Below are 19,669 nucleotides of genomic sequence, written 5' to 3'. Positions count from 1 at the left end.
CGTTATGTAAACCTACTTTCCTATAAATAAATAGTCATTCAGGCATCATGATTATTAAGTTATTAATATTATTACTATTATTCTATGCAAAGTCTATAAATGTAAGGTTACATGCTGCTTTTTAATTCAGCTTTCAATGCTCTCTCGTTTCTCCATTTCATACCGTATCTCATAGGTATTAGCAGTAGGAAATTGCCGATAAACACTAATCCACACATGAATGTAAACGTACCACCAACGGTCATCGATGTTTTCATCTTCGCGAAACAACCCATAAAGATTGCACTTAGTGTACATCTGATGAAGTTGAAACAACTCGTAGCGGTAGAGGATTTACCAGGGTACAAATCCACTAATAAGGTGGAGGATGTCGATAGAGTACTCATGGCGCAGAAGGAACTGACACACGAAGTTATTAGCACAGCTGGGATCCTCCAACCTTTATCGACACTCCAACCAAATAACAAGAATGAGACCACCGCGATGAAATTTTGTGGTACCCCAGCAAGTAAACGTGCTCTGATCACATTGAACTCTGTCTCCTGGGGTATTGTGCCGTTCTCCTTGTCTTGTTCAAACTTCTTGGTCAGTTTACGGTAAAAGATATCAATGATTCTACCAGTGATAAACGACCCAACAAGACCACCGATACCTGCAGGTAAATAACACACACCAATGATGGTTAGCTTGTAGTTGTATGGGTTAGCACTCAATTCTGAAGAAATGGCGGACAGCATTAATGTCCACATGGCAAATTGCAAACCGGCTGGGAACAACGATAAGATGATTTCTGGTTGAGCAGTGATCTTCAGAGCAGATGTAAGGTCTAACTTGGGGACATTTGGATCCAAGGTGTCATAATCAGGGTTGTCATATTTGAACCTTTTCTGAACAGGTTTCAATAAGAAAATGGGTGCTCTATTCAAGATATTTTTTGGTTTAACTGATAAGTTACCCACTAGTGTTCTCTTAGTCTCCGGTAAGAGTGTGAAGATGATCAACATACACACACCACAACCAATCACCAAAAACCAAAAGATGGCTCTCCAATCCCAGGCTGCCGCTAGAGCTGCTCCAATCAATGATCCAAAAGCTTGTCCCAGCAGGGCAAAACCAGATGTGGCACCAACAAATGTTCCTCTTTCAAATTTTAAGGTGAAATCACCAACGAAACCAGAACTAATGGCGATGGTGGGCGAAATGCAAGCACTTTGAAGAATTCTCAAGAACACAAGGACACCATATGAATTGGAACATGCCAATCCGACAGAAACAGCCACATAGATAATCATACCGATGACAATAACGGGTCTCCGTCCGTAGATATCTGCCAACCCACCACTAAATGTAGGTGCTATACCTTGAAATAGTAAGTAAACGACCACTGTGACGTTGACCTTATCCTCATCGATGTTGAATTCTTTTTCCAGTTGCCTTAGAGCGGGATAGTAAATTGGAGAGCCTAACGATGACCAAAATGTGCACATCGTTAGCAGAGCAACCATACCCCATTTTTGGCCGTAACTCAGCAGTGTGTATGGGGCTTCATTTCTCGATATCGTACCATTATTTTCAATCGGCTTGTCATTCGTCATAACCATATCGCCGTGCTTAGTTGAATCATCGCCGTGAATCAAGCGAGGAACTTCGCCCGACTCAATTGAAATATCGTCATTCTCTATGCTTTCATTCGACATCTCTCTTATGTGTGACTTGGTTATCCAAACCTTCTAAACCATCTCGCTTCAAAAATATTAGATAATTGACATTTATATAGTCTGCTCTACTTATTCCTTTTATCGGAAGCTAATCCCTACATATCCCGTGTTGGCATAGCGACCCTACGCAGCCATTCTCGAAAATTTTCCGATGATTTAATTTTTCCGGTTGGTCTACAGATTTCGGAACAAGTCGTGCCAGTTCTTCCGATGGCGTCAACTCCCGACTTCAACACATGACAGAAGATCATGCTCACAGATATCTGTGTGAAGTATATGTGGATGTTCTCTGCTGGTTCTCCTGTCAACGTGGAGGGAATTATCGGCTCGTCATTATGGATCCTGGGCCCTTCGCACCCGCGACTACCTAGCTGCGTTGCAAGTCCCATGTGAAATTTAATCGGGCGGGCGACTCCCGATGGTGACAATCTTGTGCAGCTTGAGTGAATTATGTTGGTGTTATGTCTCTGTCTTCCCCTCGAGCAGCCTTTTCTCCTGTTGACGTCTCTTGTGAGAAATCTTCTTACCTTGTGCAATTATTACTAGTAGCAATGAACAAGATAGGGCCGTTAATGCGCCCAAAAATGTGAAAACGCCACCACTAGTCATCTTGTTAGTCATCCGAGTCAACGTTGCGATAAGGATCGCCGAAAAAATGCATCTGAATAAATTTAGGCACCCAGTAGCAGTAGATGCTTTTGATGGAAATACATCGACAATCAACGTAACTGACATTGTCAAAATACAGTTGGAAAAAAGCGATGCGAATGCACTCATGCAGAGGACAGCAGCTAATGGAGCTTTCACATGTAAACACCATCCATAAGAGATAAACCCTGCACTGCTTAACAGCACAGTGAAAATCGCAGGTTGTAACCTGGCTCGGAAGATGTTGAAGGTGTAGTGACAGTCGTTTTCCATTTTCTCTCTAACACGCTCGATGTCCCCCGCGTATTCTTCCAATAGAAGCTCCTCTTGTGTTTTCAACCATTCCTTATGACGCTTTATTTTGCCCCTGTAGTTCCAATTCAAGTACCTTCCTGAGGTAACAACACTTATCAGCGTGCAGATACCGGCTGGTAAGAAACATAGACCAATCTTGGCTACAGACAGGTGGTAATGTTTGCTCAAAGCGGTCGTTAATGCGGTCTGGTGAGTGGTCCAAGTTGCGAACTGCAAGCCGGCCACGGTAAGTAGTAAAGCAACCTCGGGAATCTTAAGGACGGCAAAAGGTGCCAAAAGATTCAGCGGAGTCGAATTCTCCAGCGTTTCAATATCTGGATTATCGAGATGGAGCCTATGTCTAGCAACTGGGATGACTAGCAAAGGCGACTTGTTAATGACTGACTTGGGTGTGACTGATCCATTACCAACGACTGTTCTCTTAGTCTCAGGTAAAAAAAGAACCGTAGCTACAAGGCAAGCCCCAGATCCGATGGCTAAGAACCAAAAGATAGATCTCCAACCCCACCTTGAGGATAGGCCAGCGCCAATTAGGGCACCGAACGCGCTGCCTACGACTTGACAACCAGAAACATAGCCAACATATCCGCCTCTTTCTGCTCTGGTAGTGACATCGCCCATTATTCCACTATTTATAGCGATCACTGGAGATATTCCAGCCGCTTGTAAGCACCTCAATGCAATAATCTGAGCGTACGACTGGGAACATGCTAATCCAACACAAGCGGAGAAGTAAACCAAGACTGACAGTATCACAATGGGTCTCCGCCCAAGATAGTCCGCCAATCCTCCCATCAGGGTTGGCGATATGCCTTGGAAGATGAAATAGACAACCACTGTGATATTAACCTTCTCTTCAGATATATCAAATAAATCCTCAATCACTGTCAAGACCGGATAGTAAATTGCAGCAGCTATAGTCGAGAAAAATCCTGTGAAGGCACATTGAACAACCAGTAAAAACTTCTCTCGGCGTCCAAACCTAGAGTATGGTGGTGAAGTATAATGGGGCTCGAGCCTTGCAGATTTTGTCCTAGTACATGAACTTTGCTCTACATCTATTGAGCACATGGATTCATTATCACCGGGAAGCGACAGCCTTTCATGTTTCGATTCAGTATCCTTTTCCGTCGGAGTTTTTCTAATATCCTCCTTCTCGTTATTATTCATAGCAGCACTACCTGAGATTAAGAGAAGGGTCCAGGATCTCCTTGAAGAATACCATGAATATCTTTCACTTGTCACTAATCTGCATTTAAGTTGCTTGATGATATATATATAACCAAAGTTTATTTTTTCTTCGATAAGCGAAGATGACAAATAATAAAATGCTTGGCGAAATTGGTCAGAGAAGTGATGTCATTTAAAATTCGGCTTTTCTACACAACAACTAGTTTCCAACACTTCATACAATTAGAATAAGACCTTCGACGGCCCTAATTCTGTACAATTAGTAATTAATCCACTATTAGTCTGAACTCCTTCTTGAAATCACATATCCAAGAGAGTGGTCAGATGCGTAACTACCTGCGCCTTTGTAGTAAACTCTATCATTACACTTAATCCAAAGTATAATATTATATGAGATGAGGTAGCGACAGAATGCTCACGATGGTGAAAATTTTTGCAAAAGAGAATATGCTGTTCCCGACACAAACGAATTTTTAGTGAGATTCCTGTGTTGTTTGTCAAGTAAGCTGCTCACGATGGCGGAGGATGTTTAGGTGTATGGATCAAAAAATTGATCGGTTTCTGTGGTGAAGCGTGAAGCTCGTTTATTGGCGATTTCGCCATGTGAGTTTGAGGCCCATTGATAAAATTAGCGCTTTGTGATCGTTGGTGGCTTGCAAATCTTCTTTGTGGTATGGGGTCTGTTTTAATCCCATAATGTGGTTGTATTTGTTGTGGAGGTTGCAAATATCCAGATACTCCTCTTGCCGGTGACTCGGTGGGAACGCCCATCAAAGAAGGCCGGCTGCTCAGCGCACCAGGGTGATGCCCACTGATACCGGAGTTACCTGTGGTCACTAAATTTGCGGGGGAGAATGAATGGAACTGATCGCTTTTCTGATTCTCATTATTCTGAAGTATGCTAGCTTCCCTTGATCTTCCGGTCCTCACTCCCAGTCCCGCTGGGACAGAATTCTGAAATTGATACTGTGTTTGCAATGGGGTATTGTAATGCTGGGGAAGCCATGGTGTAGGCCCAGGAACATTGTGATACAGTATGGAATATGGGCTTGGCATGCTTTGCACTTGTGCTTGGTTAGTATTAATCGATGCAACTTCAGATGCGATCCGACGATGACCTCTTGGACTCATCGCTGGAGAATTCCGCTTTCTTCTTTTTAAACTTGATGAAGGATTGGGTTCACCCCGATGCGGTAGGTTAACAACATCCAGCAGTGTTCTGATAATATCGTCAGATATTTTATCGCTTTCAATGCATTTACCGATTACAATGTTCAGTGTTCTGAGGTTGCTATCTCGCAACTCTTCAACCTCTTTGCGCTTCTGTTCTATGCGGAGCTCTAAAAGTTTATTGAAAATGTCCTCATCCGTTTCCGCTAACTCGACATATTTCTCCAGTCCAACTTCTGCCATGAATGTTCTCTTCAAATCAGAAGTCCTACCAGCTGCCGAACCGCTTGCTGGATCCTCAACCTTTAGTTTGATCTTCCTATTTTCCAGCTCATCGGATAACTCCCGTTCTGGAAGGCCAAAATCTTGCTTGTTTGTAGAAGAATCCTGCATTTATGCATATATTTATATGATAAGCACTTCCTTGCTGCCACTCTCTTTGCCTTAACTCTTCTCTCCTCTATGTCGCCTCTGTTCAGCAACCGTCTTTGAAGGTGATCCACTGCAGGTGCGAAGGCGGAGGTGCAAATCCAATACTCAATCTCCTCAATTCAAAGCCACTATTAAGTGTGGTACTCTACTAAATCAGGACTAAAGACTTCTTGACTGGGGAGCTCCTGGCTCTGCAACATTTCGGCGATTCCTCTAAGTCCAACAGTGAGGGCAGGCTCATCCTAAAAAATGGTGAAAATTGGGAAACTGACAAAGAGGAAATAGAGGCTTTAGTTGCCTGGGGATTCCATCAAATCCATAGCTTTCCCAATTTGGACCTTACGCTATTCCTGGCACACCTTCTACAGGCCTGAAACTACGTCAATTTTCTTGGATATTGCCATTCTAGTCCTAGCTTGACGGAAAGAGTAAAAGCAGCTTTACGAAAGAACAGATGCATGCATCAAACGGTTTCTTTAGTCCAATATTGTCCACTTTTTGCGGGCTAGATTGCCTCCCCGTCCCATTCCGCTCCATTGAACGGATTTACATCGTTCATTTGTGGCCTAAAACAGCGCCTCCATTCATTCCAGAGGGGCCAGAACGATTCTTAACATTCTTGGACTGTCAAGACTTTGAAAGTTGCATGCTAAATTACCTCTAAAGACGCGATCCGTTTGTCAGAGTTACATTTATTTCCTGTTTTGGTGGTATTGTGTTGCCTATTCCTACAGTTGCAAAAAAAGGCCCTCCTACCACGTCTGAGCTGCAAAAGTCGTCGACGTGTAGTTATTATTTGCCTACGGTTGATAGCACTATAACTGGTAATAGTAATGATACAAATCTGCCTTGAAGAAGCTACACACATATGCGATATAGAGAGGGAGTAGAAAAAAAGAAGGCAAAGATACAAACGGGCGGAAACATTTTGTTAAAACCGACCCATAATGTGACTGCAACCAAAGACATAACAAAAAAACGCTGAATTTAGCTGAATTAACAGCTTTTAAAATTGGATGGGACAGATTCGCTTGAACTACATTGGAAAAAAAGGCCGAGAAAAAAAATTCAACACTTAGTATAGAACAAAGTGAGCGGAACCAGAAGTGACAGCAACGGTACAACCATCAGAACCGCTGCCATTGTAAACACCGTTTTCGTATTTACATTCACCTTGGACCACAGAGGAAGAATCGGAAGCGACGATTTTGACGTTGAAGTTCAATGGAGTTCTGTTGTTTGGGTTTGGAATTAAGGACAGGTAGCTGATACCGTTAGTGTGACCGGCACCAAAGTTCATTGGAGCCCAGTTACCGATACCAGAACCTGCGTTACCCCAGACACAACCATCTTCGAGAGAGACACCGGCGTTGTTGACGTAGTATTGAGCCGAAGTCTTCATTCCTTGCCAGGTGTAGTAAGTGTCCTGGTCAACAACAGTCAAAGGTTGAGATTGACCAGCACCAACGTAAGTTGGAATGACCATGTTTTCAGTACCTGGGTAGTCGGTTCTACAGACGGCAACACCTTGGTTCAACTGAGAGACAACATAAGCGGATGGATAACCCCATTCACACAGGTAATCGTTGTTAGTGTTAGAACGGTACAACATACCATTTTTACAGTATAGACCACCAATAGATCTACCGTCAGCTGGCTGACTAGATGGCCATTGAGTCTTGGACATACCGGCTTGACAGGCGTAAGAACAGTAAGAACCATCAGCACAACTACCTCCGGTGGAAGTGTCTGGGTTCTCAATACCAGACCAACCACCTTGGTTGATCCAGTCAATGGCAACCACACCTTGGCCTGCTGGAAATTGACTACATGGGATGGTACCATCTTGGAATTTCTCCGTTGGACCAGAGAAAGCAGCCAAGTCACCGTAAATGCCACCAGAACTGGTTGAAGTGGAGGTAGCCTTGGCAGAGGAAGAAGTGGAACTTCCTACCTTTGCCGAGGAGCTTGAAGTGCTAGTTGTGCTAGTTTCAGCAGTCTTCGAGGAAGAAGTGGTGGAAGTGGTCTTTTGCTCGAAGGAGGAAGAAGTCACAGCAGTGGCTGGAGATGAGGTGGTGGTAGCCTCGGCAGAAGAAGTCGAAGGGGTCAAAGTGGTTGGAACAGCGGTTTGACTCTCAGTGACAGCACTGATTCTTCCAACGGTCTGACCATGACCATCAACAGTGACTGTCTGGTAAACGTATTCAACAGCGACAGCTCTCTTGTGTTGATGAGCGTCAGTAACGGTAGTAACACAGTCTTCGTCACGCTTTACATGCATGTGAGGCAAAGCAGACACGATAGCATTAGCACCAATCAAAGTGGTGGCTAAAGCAGTGGAAAATTTCATTTTTTGGTTCAATTACTTTTAATTGGAATTCTGCAAATTGTATAATTGTTAGTAAAGCTGGACTTTTTAATAGCTATCTTCAACCTGGATCAATCTTGTCGAAACACAACGATTCAGAACTCTCCTGTCAAAGACCAACCCCAATGATCGACAGATCAGATCTCATATCTGATTTTATTCAAGATCTTGCAATATTATTAGGAATACGCGAAATCGCGAAAACCAAACCGGAAAAACTAAAAATAAAGTCTTTCCGGCGTTTCAACAATCAAAAATGGCTGGCACGAAACGATAACCAGCCATTCTGTCCTTTGTTTTGACAAGTTTCACAGGTCAAGCACGTTGGGATCGTATGGATAGGGGTTGTTGTTTTGGCAGAGACAAGAGACGATTGATCTGATGAATGTAGTTAGTTAGCAATTGGAGTCAAACATACTGTTAGGCTAGAATCAAATGAAGCCTTAGACTTGGATAATAACGTATAGTAAAGGAAAGTAAAGTAGTTGGATAGAGAGCTTGTAGGAGGCTCAAAAAGGAATGTAAATAGTTGGAAGGTTTAAAAGGAGTGTAGCAGTATGCTCGTAGTCGTCTTTCAGATCAAACTCGGACTAAATTCTTTGTCGTGTGTGGTCTGTGTGGTTCTTTATGTACTAAAGTTGCGACAAGAAGTTTAAAAAAATTGTGCTTGCTTGGTTTGTATATTTTTTTCTCTGACGGCGACACCCAGCGTCACCGACGTTTCGTCTGCCCGAATGCGACAGATCTCGAACAAAATAAACAGCCAAATGGTAAACAAAAAAGCCAGTGCGGCAGATTATGGTAGATTCTGGTAGATTTAGAGTAGATAATTCGACGTTTTGACGTCAGGGCGGGGGGATTACTCTTTCTTTTGTCTTAGAACTTTGTAGATTTTGTTCATGCCAAATTTTCTGTTAACGACCCATTCTAGAACCCAGTAAGGAACGAAGAGAATTGCCCAGGACATCCTAGAGGCGAACGTACCTCTGTAGACATCTACGGGATCTCTGTTGCTCAAGATGTCGCGAACAAGTTTCTCTGCGTAGGCTTCAGCGGTCATAGGTGAGTGCCTTTTAGCCATTTGTTGTCTGTGCTGAAACACTTCCATACTCTCTTTGAAATTGTACATAGAGGTAGCTGGTAGGGGTCTCTTGTCGGCGATGTCGGTATTGACACCACCAGTGATGGCATTGATCACTCTTACACCCAACGGTTTCATTTCGAGATGCAAGTCACGAGCATACTGATGGATAGCAGCCTTTGAGGCAGCATAGATACTTGAGAAAGGTAGTACACCGATACCGGCGATCGAGCCGGTAAACACAATGGTTCCTTTAGCGTTGATCAGAAACTGAGCCAATTCACGACACATGTTGACATGACTAAACACGTTAACTTTGAAACATTGTTCAACCATATCGTTAGTGACATCTATAGCCGGGAATGTACAACTTTGTCCAGCGTTGTTGTACAGCAAGTCTAGTTTCCGATATGGCAATTCAGCAGCTAGAGTGCGCTTTAGCTCTAAGATTTCGTCCCCATTAGTCACATCCAAACGATAGGGAATAATTACACCTGATTCAAACTCCTTTGCCAGCTTCTCCATTGGTTCCACTCTTCTGGCGCACGCATACACTTTGTAACCATTTTGTGCCAACTCCCTAGCGATAGCAAATCCGATACCTGATGATGCGCCAGTAACCACAGCAATCTTTCTTGAATTTTCAGTCGTCATATTCTCTTCTTAGTCAGATACTTTCTATATCTTTGACGTCTTATCTTGAAAGTTTCTTCCAAATTTTAATGATTAGTGCAGTGGAGCAAATCCCTTATAGCTTTTGCAAGTGGGGTTCAGCGCGCGAGGTTGAAATTTTGAAGATTCTCACACATCAAGAGAGTAAAATCGAAGATATTTTATATACATAGAAGTGTAACTTGATCATCTCGTCATATAGATAAAGAATAAGAATAAAATAAATAAAACGATTCGAAAGCAATCATGACGAATTGAAGACCTCCTTCAAGAAAGCATCCTCTTCCGCCAAATGTAGAGCCTTGTTACCAGCAGCTACTGCACCACTTGGGTTTCTACCACAGTATCTAACGGCGTGACCCTTGTAATTGTCAGTCTCCTTCAAGACGGTAGCCAATCTAGGAGCCGCGTAGGACCAAGAACCCATGTTCAAAGGTTCCTCTTGACACCATACGATATCTTCCAGATTTGGATAAGAGTTGATAGCATCGCGCAGTTGAGCAAATGGGAATGGATGTGGTTGTTCAATCTTCAAAAAGGCGGTGGTTTTGTCTTCTAAATCAGCACGTCTCTTGTGCAAAGCAGTGTAAACTTGACCTGTCATTAAAACCAATCTCTTTGTTTCTTCCTTGGTGCCGATGCTGTTGCCATGCTCACCATCCTCAATAATCCATTTGAAGGAACCTTCACTGAACTCAGATAACTCTGATCTTGCCAATGGGTGACGCAGCAATTGCTTCGAGAAGAACAAGATCAATGGCTTACGGAACTGGCGGTGTTGTTGTCTTCTTAGAATGTGGAACAAGTTTGCTGGAGTTGTTGGGTAAACCACTTGGAAGTTACAATCCTGATGTTGTCTTTGCAATTTCTCCTCTGATGGGAAGAATCTTTGATCTTCGTTAGCCAATTGTAGGAATCTTTCGAGTCTACCACTAGAGTGTTCTGGACCTTGGCCATCATAACCGTGTGGTAGAGAGAGCACTAGACCGGAACGTTGCTTCCATTTTTGTTCACCACCAGCGATAAATTGATCGATGATAACTTGGGCAGTGTTAGCAAAATCACCAAATTGAGCTTCCCACATAACAAAGTTGTCTGGATCAGTCAAAGAGTAACCGTATTCGAAACCCATAACACCATATTCGGATAGGGAGGAGTTAGCAATTGTGAAATCACCTTGCTTCTCGCTTAGGTTCTTCAATGGGGTGTAAATTTTTTCTGAGCTTTGATCATGTAGAACAGCATGACGTTGAGAGAAAGTACCTCTTTCAACATCTTCACCAGAAACTCTGACATTATAACCTTCGAGAGCCAAAGTACCGAAAGCCAATGCTTCACCGGTGGACCAGTCGATACCGTTACCGCTCTCAACGGATTTACCTCTGTTATTCAAAATTCTCTTCAAGTTTCTGTGAACTTCAAAGTCTGCTGGCCATGAAGAAATTGCCTTACCCACTTCCTTCAAAGTATCAGCTTGGACGTTGGTAGGCTCGTGAGGCAAAATCTCAGTAGCCAATTCTTTAGGAGATTTGAAATTTTCCCAGGCGGCGGTTAACCATTCTCTTGAAGTTGGCTTATAATCCTTGGCCTTCTCGAAGGCCTCTTCAAAGAGGTTCCAAACCCATTTTTTGTGCTCCTCAATATCAGCCTTTGTGAAAGAGCCCTCAACCACCAGTTTTTCGGTGTAAACGTCAATTACGGACTTTTGCTTGGCAATCTTTTGGTACATCAAAGGTTGAGTAAAGGAAGGTTGATCAGTTTCGTTGTGACCGTGCTTTCTCCAGCCAACGACATCGATGATGGCATCGGTATGGAAAGTTTGCCTCCATTCAGCAGCTAGGTTGAAGATGAAAGTGACGGCCTCCACATCGTTTGCGTTAACATGGAAGATTGGTGCGTCGATAGCCTTGGCCAGATCGGATGGGTATGGAGTGGATCTAGCGAATCTTGGATCAGTGGTAAAACCAATTTGATTGTTGGTGATGACATGAATAGTACCACCAGTCGAGTACTCTGGCAAGTTGACAAAACCCATAGTCTCATAGACAACACCTTGACCTGCGAATGCAGCATCACCATGTAATAGAACAGAGACTGCCTTTGCCTTGTTTTCTAAGTCATTCTTAGCGTAAAGAATAGATCTTGTTCTACCCAAAACGACAGGATCTTGAGCTTCCAAATGGGAAGGGTTGGCAACCAAGGATAAATTAACGTACTTACCGGAAGTGGTTGGTCTCTTGTAGTTCATACCCAGATGGTATTTGACATCACCAGATCCTTCAGCTTGGTCCTGAGAACTAGAACCGGTAAATTCTGAGAAGATAGACTCATTTGGCTTACGCACCACATTGGACAGAACGTTTAGTCTACCACGATGAGCCATACCTAACACAACGTCTTCAACACCCATTTCAACGGAACGGTCAATCAAGGTCTTGATACCTGGCACAACTGCTTCCAAACCTTCCAAACCAAATCTTTTATCATTTGGGAATTTTGTCGATAAGAAAGACTCGAAGGAAGTAGACCAAGTCAGCCTGTCCAAGATTTGTCTCTTTTGATCGATAGTGTAGTGGAAAGGAGTTGGGATCTCAATTCTCTCTCTTAGCCATTCACATTTTTCCTTTGATGGGATATGAGTGTATTGAATACCGTATGATCGACAGTACAATTTTTCCATCGCATTAACAATCTCTCTCAAGGTCATCTTTGTTCTACCATCCTTGGCAAATCTTGGTAGAATACCTGGCCCAAGGTTGATCTCTTTGTCCAAATCACGCTCGGTGAAACCATAATATTCCAATGTCAATTCTTTTGGAATTGGTTTAGACTTATCATCCCCGAATGAAATTTGCAAGGGATCGATATGAGCTTTCAAATGACCTCTCACCTGATAAGCTCTACATAGTAGTTGCACTTTCAAATGGGTCATAACATTCTCATCCACACTACCAACTCCTTTGTCCAGAGGCAAGTTCTCTGACCCAGTTGGGCCACCTACCAAGTTTGGTGGTGCCTGAAATGCACTGGCAGGTGAAATATTCGTATTGCCCATGTTCTTGAAATAAGCATTCCAAGATGCATGAACGGAAGAAGGATCATTCTTCCAGGCTTCGTACATTTCATCGATATAGTTGGCATTGGATGTAGACAGAAATGTATCAGTACCTGAAGCAAAACATCTCTTGCTTGTAAATCCAAATGGCACAACCACGCCGGCAGAACTTCTGCCTATAGTTGTCCTTCTCAGCAGGCAGCTTTTCAAAAGCCTGCCGGAGGCAGTACGAGACGATGAAATCGATCTCAACATCTTATCCAGTTGAGAAAGGGGGTGGGTGGCGTGTGTAACAAACTAGTTGTATGGACCGCTTGTGACAACTCTTAAAAAGTTTGAATTCGGAAAAAGACCAGTCTTTACTACTCAACAGTTACAAAAATGATCGACTGTATTTGTCTTCTCTCTTCTTAGCCTCTTCGCCTGCTTGCTCACTGATCTTTCAAATACGGGGGCGGCCTAGATTCAAAAGCTTTTTGTTATTGGTCAGGAAGACTGGAACGAAAATTAAAGCAGTCAGAAGAACAAAGAAAATCAAATATACTCAAGGTACGATATATCGAGAAGCGAAGATTACCAATAGTTAAGCAGAATAGATTTATAGCCTTAGAATCGCCCGTGAATGCGTTACTTTTACCAAAACCCGGAGCAATAGGCCAAGAGTCAATACCGCTATGCCCTGCCCTCTCTTGTTAGGTGTCTCTCCAGACTCCCCCATATCCAAAAATCCTTGACCTATAATCCTCGATAGTGCATAGCGGCGACAGCCTCTTCGCATCCGAACATCGGATGCGAGAACGGAGAAGCCTTAAAGTATCGGGTCCGATATCGTTGGATGTCATCGCTTAGATGTTTTAGGTAGTTATGTCACTGAATAAAGCTGGTTGATCCACCTGGAGCAATTGAACTTTATTGGTAGTACGGCGAAATCAAGATGTGAAAGAAAAGGTACGCAACAACGCTTTCAGTTGTAGAAGAGATCAGTAGAATTAGAAGAGTGGCTAACGTAAATGAGTGGCTCTTCATTTGTCTGAGCACTAGGAACGTTAGCCTGTAGGTTCACCAGGAGCGGCATGCTCCAAGTGATCCCTAAGCAGCTGAGCAACCCACCAGAAATGGGTGCGCAGCTGAGAATCGAATGCGCGCTATGTAAATTTATACAGAATTTTCGAACTCAGATTAGTTTTCTTGCTCGATGACACCCTTTTCAGAGACATAGATACCATCCAAAAACTTACGGATATCTTTGTTTCTGACACGGCAGATTTGTTGAACATCAGCAGCGTTTTGAGAAACATCTTCGACCGAGTTACCGGATAAAACCATCTCATCCTTTTGAGTAGTGGAAAATTCGATATCAACACCTTCTCTGACTGGAACCAACCTGACCTTCTTGTCACCCAAGAAGTTTCTGATCTCGATGAATTTCTTACCATCCTTGTCAACAACATTGACGTTGATTGGGAAATGCGCGTAGACGTATCTCATCTTGTACTTGTATCCCTTAGTAACACCGGTGATCAAGTTGTCGACCAAAGACTTGACGGTTCTCAAAGCAGCAACGTGCTTTCTGTCACCATTGTGAACAGCAACTTTAATCTGCTTCTCACTGATTTGGGTGAAAGTAACATCGATGTGCTTCAAGTTCTTGACTAGAATACCTCTTGGACCAGTGACCTTGACGACTCTCGATCTGATGTTAACCTGGACACCCTGTGGGACTTCAATGAATTGTTCAGTTTGGACGAATTTCATTTTACTATCAGCGCTTTAGTGATCTAATGTTTAAATCGCTAGAGTACAAATTGAAGGAAATCGCTACAAGAATGGAAAGGTGCTACTTTTTCATCGCGCTTATATACTTTTGAAAATTTTTCACAACGAGAGTGCGTCTATAAACTCGAGCAGCTCGTTAATTACGATGCCTCTCAAAACAAAATAGTACATGCTTAAAACTAACATATAGTTACTTAGTTATTTTCAAACCATTGATCAGTGAATTCGTTAAGCTTTTCGGCGTCGTTATAGACCCACGAGCCTTCCTCGTTATAAAATTTGGCGTTGTCATACATTACTTGCAGATCTTGTTTGACATCTTCCAAACTGTTATATTGTCCCTTCTTGGCATTCCTCAAAACTATATCTAGAGCAATAGGGTGCTTGATTAGAGTGTAATAATCAGGGTAGTCTCGTTTAGAGGGAAGTTTCTCAAATATGGTTGTGCGTGGATGTTCATCAGTTTCGTCGATCTGTTCACGCATTAAAGCGAGTAGATTTTCAACGACAGGGAGAAGCTCGTTTTGAGCCTTCTTGGTCTTCTTGGTCTTTGATTGTTTACTCTTATCCACCTTTGAATTAGCTACTCCGTTAGTTTCAGATTCTTCGGGTGTCAAAGGATCATTCTTTAACGTGAGTTTGATCTTCAGCTTAGGTTTCTTCTTTTCCGGTTCCTTGACTTCAGCAGCGGTCCCTTCCTCGTCAACTGCTTCATCCAAGCCATTCTGGTCCTCGGCAACTGGGACGCTCCTCCTTCTCTTACTTCTAGACTTTCGTTTAGGTTTAACCAAAGAGGATTCTTCATCCTCTTCTACTACTTCTTCAGCTGGAGCCTCATTTATACTAGGTTCAGCAGTGCTCTCCAAAGTGCCGATCTCATCTCCAAGAGGACTGCTTACACCTTGTCTCTTTGCTCTAGCCTTACGTCTCTTTTCGATGGCTTCTTCCAGAGTACTGCTTTCATCTTCAACCGCTTGCAAAAATTGTTCTTCGGTCAAACCATCGTCGTAGTAAACCCTTTTTCTTTCTCTTATCCTACCAACAGCGACCGGCTCAGGTTGAAGGTGAGCGGTGATATCCTCCGTGAACACTTCTGGTAACTCATCTACTTCAATCAATCTCGGTAGAGACTGCTTGAGGCCCATTGATTTGGCTTCTTTATTTTCCAACTGTACTCTTTCCTCATCCATCTTATCAAACAATATTTTCTCTTCCTCACTACGTGCCAAAATCTCATTCAACTCATCGTCATCGAGCTCAGCCTTGTCTTCCTCATCTCTGCTAGATTCACTTTCGATCAATCTTCTCAAAAAGGCTTCTTGCTCCTCTGCTGTAGATTTATTATCAAACTTACCGGCCTGAATAACTTTGCCGTCAATATCTAATTTTTGGGTAGCTCTCTCTAAAATGACTTCTTCCACCGTATCAGTGGTGATTAACCTCAAAATTCTAACCTCATTTTTCTGTCCAATTCTATGAGCTCTATCCTGAGCTTGCAAATCCTGATGAGGATTCCAGTCAGTATCGAAAATAATAACAGTATCGGCAGTCTGCAAGTTAAGACCAAGACCACCTGCTCTAGTAGATAATAGGAAACAGAAATAATCAGAATTTGGAGCATTAAAGTCTTTTAACATATCTGTTCTGTCTTCGGTCTTGGTACCACCATCTAATCTCATATATTTTAACCCCTTCATTCTCAAGAAATCTTCCATGATGTCCATAACCTGGGTCATTTGAAAAAACATCAGGACTCTGTGGCCTGTAGCTCGGAACTTGGGCAATACACGGTCCAACAATTCGAATTTACCAGCAACACGATAAAGTAGTGGACTGTTTTCCCTCGTTGGATTAATTACACCTTCCACTTCATCAAAAACGAAAGGATGATTACAGATCTTCCTCAGTTGCATGATTTTATTGTTAAGACCTTTAATACCACCTTTTGTAGCTCCCTCGGTACCAGCTCCGACGAACAATGCATTATGCTTAAGCATTTGCTCATACAATTGGTGCTGTAGCCCTGAGAGTTTACATTTGATGACTTTCTCCACCTTGTCTGGCAGATCCTTTTCGACTTCTTTCTTCAAACGACGCAGCAAAAATGGTCTCAAAACTTTATGCAATCTTCTGATAATCAATAACGTCTCTTCTTCTGTAAGTTCAAGTTTTTCTTGAGTGCCAGTATTTGCAAATGGCGTGTTGAACCAATCTTCAAAAGTCTTAGCAGAGTTAAAAATTTTCGGTAAAACAAAGTTCAATAAAGCCCACAGTTCGGGTAGATTGTTTTGTAGAGGAGTACCAGTCAAAATCAGTCTATTCCTAGTATGATAGTAATGCGTTATGGTGTACGACAACTTGGATTGTGCATTCTTCATTCTGTGACCTTCATCAATGATCATATGCGCCCAGTCAGGTTTAGCTAGCACTGAGCGATCCTTAATGATATATTCGTATGTTGTTAACAGCACATCAAAGTTCCCAGATCTGACCTGGAACTGAAGAGATCGTCTTTGATTCGGGGTACCTTTATAAATGATGGTGTTCAGACTAGGCGCCCACTTTTCGAATTCCAATGTCCAGTTTGTGATGGTAGATAAAGGAACGATGACTAAGAAAGGACCTGGTTCTTTCTTGACTTCGTAAAGATAGGTAATGAGAGAAATCGATTGAATTGTTTTACCCAAACCCATTTCATCTGCCAAGATACCATTCAAATGGTTATTGTACAAGGAGACCATCCACTCCAAACCACGGATCTGATATTCTTTTAGGGTACCTCCGATTAAGATGGAGGGCTGCTTCGTCACTTTTTCCTTAACTCTGTGAGCAACTTCGTAGTAATCAACCTTTTCTCTTTCTTCGTCTGTGATTGGTGGCACTTCTTCACCTCTTAATATCATAGCCTCATTCTGCTGAACTTTGACAGCTTGCGCTAGAGAATCCAAGAAGGTGTTGGTCTGTCTCAGCAACTGAGTAATTCTTGTATCCTTTGTTTGATCCAAGAGTTTCAAATAAGCCTCTTCATCGTTAGACTTCAAAGCAGCTAGACGTTGTTTTGCGGTTCTTTCCATCCTCTTTTGCTCATCCTTCTCTATCTGGTTGTGAGCAATTTGGCCGAGTCTACCAAACTGTAGACAACGATCGCGATACGACCATGTCTCCGACTGTTTCTCCTTGACAAAGTCCACGATGGAATTGACTTTTTTCATGTGCAAATTCCTTTCCTTCTTACGTTTCTCCAGTAACTGCTGTCTTTCCAATTCTTCGGCTAATCTTACCGTCTGTGGAACAATGGTTTTACTTCTCACCTGCACCGACCGTTGTGCCGCAACAGTAAAAGGTGAATCGCGTAGAAATGGGATTGAATGGTGAGCTTGGCTTGTCACATTGGTGATAAGCTTCTGCCTCAAAGATTTCTGTTTCGTCAAGAGTTTCAGACCCTTAAGTTCTATTAAAGCCCTAATTTTGGCCACATCAATCCTTGAGGGAATGTCATCCTTTGTCACAAAGTCCAATGCATCTTCCAATGAATATGTTCCAAGGTTAGCTGGTAACCTTTCTAACTCGCTTATCCTCTTGGCGATCCGAGACGAAACTCTTGACTCAATGGAAGGATCGCCCAGCCTCGTAGGTGCGCAGTTCGTGAATTTCTCAGACAAACCAAGGTTTTGGACATTCTCTTCGAAATCGAGTGAACACTTCACTGGGCTCAGTTTCTCCGACTCATCGGTAGAATTTGCACCGGACAAACTGTTCTCATCCTGATCTAGCAGAAGCTCTTCGGGTACGTCCAAGTCTTTTCCAAGTAGTTGCAACGCCAGTAACTGTCTTTCTAATAGATCATCATCGTAGGAAACTCCTTGCTTAATTCCGCTTCTCAATTTATCCAAACGTTGAATGTACACATCCTGGTCTCTTGAAACTTCACCCAAAGTACGTTCGATGGCATCAATTTCTAGCTTGTTCTCCTTCTTATTCTCAATAATAGCTCTGTAACGGTAAAGCAGCTGTTCTAACTGTGCAGTAGTGACTGGCCTAGGTATATGAATGCTTGGAATCTCTGTTTTCTCCTTCGTTGGTAGCATGCCTTTATTTGTAGGCAGCACCGTTGGATTGGCTGACACCGTATTCATTCTTAGCACTCTGGCCTGATTTTGAATTGTATGTGGTGACAACTCGCTCTAACAGTTGTAATGCCTTCGCGCGATAGATTGTTGTTTGCCCCTGTAAACACCAAATTCAAACCACTCTAGCCGCTGAACTGTATGTGTTGTTCACGTCTATTATCGTGTTTTTCGTATTTTTTCTTTTTCCCTTTTCAGTTGATCCAGGAATCTTGTCGATTATTCGTATTACTTTACCTTCAGCTGAACCTGTAAATTCTGACTTGAATCCATCAACTTCCTGTGATGAAAATCTTCGCCACTTTACTACTTTCAACGGGCCTTAATTTTTTCAAAGCTATTCGGGTAATTTTATCTGACACGTGATTTCAAATCATGATTTGAAAAATTATCATAGTTAAATGAGAAGGAGATGAGATGAGATGAGATGAGTTGTACTGTAAAATCTATCTACTCAGCTGGCGTATTCAATTCATCTGATGTCTTCCAGTTCAAAACACGCAGAATTACAGGCTAATATTGCAGTGAACAGTCTGCTGAGCACCTTACTTCCCGGTGCTAAAAAGATTTCAAGCGGTATTGATGGCAGGCGGCCGAAGAGCTCCACAAAGGTAAGAGGTTCTAAAGCACAACTTATAGATCGTAATTTGAAAAAAATTGTCGAGTTACAGGAGCGTGATGTGGAAAGTTTGAAGAAACGTCAGAGAAAGATGAAGAAGCGGGCAGTGAGGGCCAATAAGGTGGAAAACGATAAAATACAACAACTTGCCAAGCTTAGCGTTCTGGAAAGGCATAAGAAAGTCGGTACGTTGACAGTGAAAGAGCAAAAGTACCTCAACAAGTTGGTGAACAGGAACGTCAGGACGGCTAGGTCGTTGGATTTGGAGGAAGAAGATAAAGAAGCGCTGCGAGAATTGCAACAGAAGATTATTAGTCAAAATTCTGGAGTAGAAAGTGCAAAGAGAAGTAAAAAGAGGCGGAAGACGGTTAAGAAATTCAAAGAAGATATTCACCCAACGGTTAGTGACCGTAGGTATCCTGGATTGACCCCGGGTTTGGCGCCCGTTGGTCTCAGTGATGAAGAAGATAGTAGTGATGAGGATTAGTATTTTATAA

At 42.6% G+C, this 19,669-nt stretch overlaps 9 protein-coding genes across 9 annotated transcripts; 1 reads left to right on the top strand and 8 right to left on the bottom strand.

Annotated features, from left to right (window-relative positions):
• Positions 1-107: 107 nt before the first annotated feature.
• AQR1 (Aqr1p) lies at positions 108-1,697 on the bottom strand (the record flags this gene model as incomplete). The annotated part of the gene is made up of 1 exon (XM_003680511.1): positions 108-1,697. The coding sequence occupies one exon, from the start codon at positions 1,695-1,697 to the stop codon at positions 108-110; it is 1,590 nt and encodes a 529-aa protein (XP_003680559.1).
• Positions 1,698-2,177: 480 nt separating this feature from the next.
• On the bottom strand, positions 2,178-3,851 carry QDR2 (cation transporter; the record flags this gene model as incomplete). Its single annotated transcript, XM_003680510.1, has 1 exon — positions 2,178-3,851. The coding sequence occupies one exon, from the start codon at positions 3,849-3,851 to the stop codon at positions 2,178-2,180; it is 1,674 nt and encodes a 557-aa protein (XP_003680558.1).
• A 531-nt stretch (positions 3,852-4,382) lies between these two features.
• POG1 (Pog1p) lies at positions 4,383-5,435 on the bottom strand (the record flags this gene model as incomplete). The annotated part of the gene is made up of 1 exon (XM_003680509.1): positions 4,383-5,435. The coding sequence occupies one exon, from the start codon at positions 5,433-5,435 to the stop codon at positions 4,383-4,385; it is 1,053 nt and encodes a 350-aa protein (XP_003680557.1).
• A 1,114-nt stretch (positions 5,436-6,549) lies between these two features.
• Positions 6,550-7,824, bottom strand: SIM1 (putative glucosidase SIM1; the record flags this gene model as incomplete). The annotated part of the gene is made up of 1 exon (XM_003680508.1): positions 6,550-7,824. One exon carries the CDS (start codon positions 7,822-7,824, stop codon positions 6,550-6,552), a length of 1,275 nt encoding a protein of 424 aa, XP_003680556.1.
• An 877-nt stretch (positions 7,825-8,701) lies between these two features.
• Positions 8,702-9,577, bottom strand: AYR1 (acylglycerone-phosphate reductase; the record flags this gene model as incomplete). The annotated part of the gene is made up of 1 exon (XM_003680507.1): positions 8,702-9,577. The coding sequence occupies one exon, from the start codon at positions 9,575-9,577 to the stop codon at positions 8,702-8,704; it is 876 nt and encodes a 291-aa protein (XP_003680555.1).
• Positions 9,578-9,839: 262 nt separating this feature from the next.
• KGD1 (alpha-ketoglutarate dehydrogenase KGD1) lies at positions 9,840-12,905 on the bottom strand (the record flags this gene model as incomplete). Its single annotated transcript, XM_003680506.1, has 1 exon — positions 9,840-12,905. The coding sequence occupies one exon, from the start codon at positions 12,903-12,905 to the stop codon at positions 9,840-9,842; it is 3,066 nt and encodes a 1,021-aa protein (XP_003680554.1).
• Positions 12,906-13,829: 924 nt separating this feature from the next.
• On the bottom strand, positions 13,830-14,405 carry RPL9B (60S ribosomal protein uL6; the record flags this gene model as incomplete). Its single annotated transcript, XM_003680505.1, has 1 exon — positions 13,830-14,405. The coding sequence occupies one exon, from the start codon at positions 14,403-14,405 to the stop codon at positions 13,830-13,832; it is 576 nt and encodes a 191-aa protein (XP_003680553.1).
• A 215-nt stretch (positions 14,406-14,620) lies between these two features.
• STH1 (RSC chromatin remodeling complex ATPase subunit STH1) lies at positions 14,621-18,562 on the bottom strand (the record flags this gene model as incomplete). The annotated part of the gene is made up of 1 exon (XM_003680504.1): positions 14,621-18,562. The coding sequence occupies one exon, from the start codon at positions 18,560-18,562 to the stop codon at positions 14,621-14,623; it is 3,942 nt and encodes a 1,313-aa protein (XP_003680552.1).
• Positions 18,563-19,032: 470 nt separating this feature from the next.
• RRT14 (Rrt14p) lies at positions 19,033-19,659 on the top strand (the record flags this gene model as incomplete). The annotated part of the gene is made up of 1 exon (XM_003680503.1): positions 19,033-19,659. One exon carries the CDS (start codon positions 19,033-19,035, stop codon positions 19,657-19,659), a length of 627 nt encoding a protein of 208 aa, XP_003680551.1.
• Positions 19,660-19,669: the final 10 nt, after the last annotated feature.

The sequence above is a fragment of the Torulaspora delbrueckii genome, chromosome 3, assembly GCF_000243375.1.
Source record: "Torulaspora delbrueckii CBS 1146 chromosome 3, complete genome".
Classification (NCBI taxonomy): domain Eukaryota; kingdom Fungi; phylum Ascomycota; class Saccharomycetes; order Saccharomycetales; family Saccharomycetaceae; genus Torulaspora; species Torulaspora delbrueckii.
The sequence above is the reverse complement of the archived record's forward strand: the minus strand, read 5'-3'. Positions and strand labels throughout refer to the sequence as shown.